This window comes from Arachis duranensis, chromosome 9 (genome assembly GCF_000817695.3).
Source record: "Arachis duranensis cultivar V14167 chromosome 9, aradu.V14167.gnm2.J7QH, whole genome shotgun sequence".
Taxonomy (NCBI): Eukaryota; Viridiplantae; Streptophyta; class Magnoliopsida; order Fabales; family Fabaceae; genus Arachis; species Arachis duranensis.
Genome location: NC_029780.3, coordinates 118,403,816 through 118,405,732, shown reverse-complemented (window position 1 = coordinate 118,405,732; position 1,917 = coordinate 118,403,816). Strand labels below are relative to the sequence as shown.

General features: G+C 33.2%; 1 protein-coding gene across 1 annotated transcript; it reads right to left on the bottom strand.

The window, feature by feature from the left end:
- Positions 1-252: 252 nt before the first annotated feature.
- On the bottom strand, positions 253-1,059 carry LOC107467964 (mannose/glucose-specific lectin-like). Its single transcript, XM_016087191.3, has one exon. The coding sequence runs from the start codon at positions 1,012-1,014 to the stop codon at positions 253-255; it is 762 nt and encodes a 253-aa protein (XP_015942677.1). The 5' UTR covers positions 1,015-1,059.
- Between the last annotated feature and the right edge of the window lie 858 nt (positions 1,060-1,917).

Below are 1,917 nucleotides of genomic sequence, written 5' to 3'. Positions count from 1 at the left end.
TTAAAAAAATATTTTAAACATATTTTTATTTAAGTGGCTTTCTTCTCGTAAACAAATACTATCACGAAGATATATATGTTATACATAAAGAAAGTTTATTTTACACGAAAACCCTAACGACGTGCTTAATTAATTATTACTATTAGATCATGGACAAAACTTGTCCTTTATTAGCACCATAATATAAAGTACATATCATAACACATACATATATGATGATCATATACATCATATAATAACATAGAAATTAATTCACATATCACTTGCAAGATACTCGTTCTTGTGACCACTGTAATACAAACCAGAAAAGAAAGACCATGATAGAACGCTATGCGATTGATATTGGTTTCCAGAGGAAGCAGAGAACCCAACCCTAACCCATTCTGGAAGCACAGTCCTCAAGTCAATCTCATGAGACACCTCATAACTTTGACCATCCGGGTAATTAGCTTTGACTTCTAGGGTTTGTTTCTCGGCACGGTATGATACTAATACATCAAGGGTTTCATTTTCCCTCCTGTCCCATCTAACAAGCTTTGAGGACTTAATGGAGTTAATATCAATTCCAATGTGATTGTAATTTGGATCATAAGCAGGATTAATGTACGTGTCAAACTCAACCGCGACCACTTGGTTCGACGAAGTGTTACTTAGGGCTGTCTTAGAATTAAAAAGCCCTAAGTAACCTCCGCCGGAATTCTGTGGTACGGTAGAGTTCGGCGATGTGATGAAGAAGGCGATCCCATCGGCCGGACCGCGGACCGGGGATGTGAGCACAATGCTGAATTGTGAGTCAAAGCTTGCGAGTTTGTTTGTGCTTTTATCCCATAGCTGTAATTGAAACGAGTGCAAGACTCGTCCAACAACTTTTTTGGGGGTGCTGGTGAGTTGGAGTGTGTTGGTTTGTGAAATCTTTGCATCACCTTGCAAGATTAGGTTTCTTTCTTCTTGATGGAAGTAGTTATCGAAGCTGAAACCAAGGGAATTTAATGAGCATGCCCTGTTTAGAAGCATGAGGAGGATGGTTATGGTTATGATGGCAAGGTTTGGGTTGGAGACAGCCAAGGTGTTGGGGATGTGTATGTAGTGTAGCTAATACTTGCTTGCTACAATGATGGTTTTAGCCTTTTAGCTATTTATTTAGGTGCTCTATGGAAGGACCCATGAGAATTTGGTATAAAAAGTTAGACAATTAGTTTTTATTTTTTGGACAATAAGTGTTTTTAGAGCGTTAATAAGTAAGGTGTTTAATAAAAAAGTTTTTATTAAAATCTAAAAGGTGGATACTCCTATGATGACATCTTCACATGAAGATAGCATTATGAATTATTAGATGAGTTGATAAAGTTGACTAAATATATTTGATTAATCATCTAAGGGTTCACAATGTCATCTTCATATAAAGATGTCTTCATGTGAGTATTCCCAAATCTAAAATAGTTAAAATTTTCAATGTATAAAGTTAGTAAAACTTTTTTCCTCTTTGCTAAGTATTTTGAATTGGAATAAAAAAGTAACGACAGAGAGTTTTTTTTTTCAGTTAATTTTTTAAAAATTGTTTTATTTTAAATTTTAGATTTTAAATAAATTATAAATTTTTAATTTTAAATTCTAAATTTTAAATTTTAAATAAAAAATATTAATACTAATTAACTAAAAATTAATTTCTAATATTTATCTAAAAGAAATTATATATTAGGAGATTTTTATTTTTCTCCACGATATTTCCGAATCTAACACATTAAGAACTAATTTATCGTCGATCTGACCTCTATTTAAGGGTCTGTTACTAGCCAATAGGTTACTGCATGTACAAAGTAGGATTCAAACTCCTGACACTTGATTAAGCGGACGAGTGAGCTGACCACTCGACCAATTCAAATTAATTTAATGGCATGTATTTTGACTTACAAAAAC

Bases quoted from the DNA above. Each gene is read 5' to 3' on its own strand.
- LOC107467964 (XM_016087191.3), bottom strand. From the start codon at position 1,014: ATGCTTCTAAACAGGGCATGCTCATTAAATTCCCTTGGTTTCAGCTTC.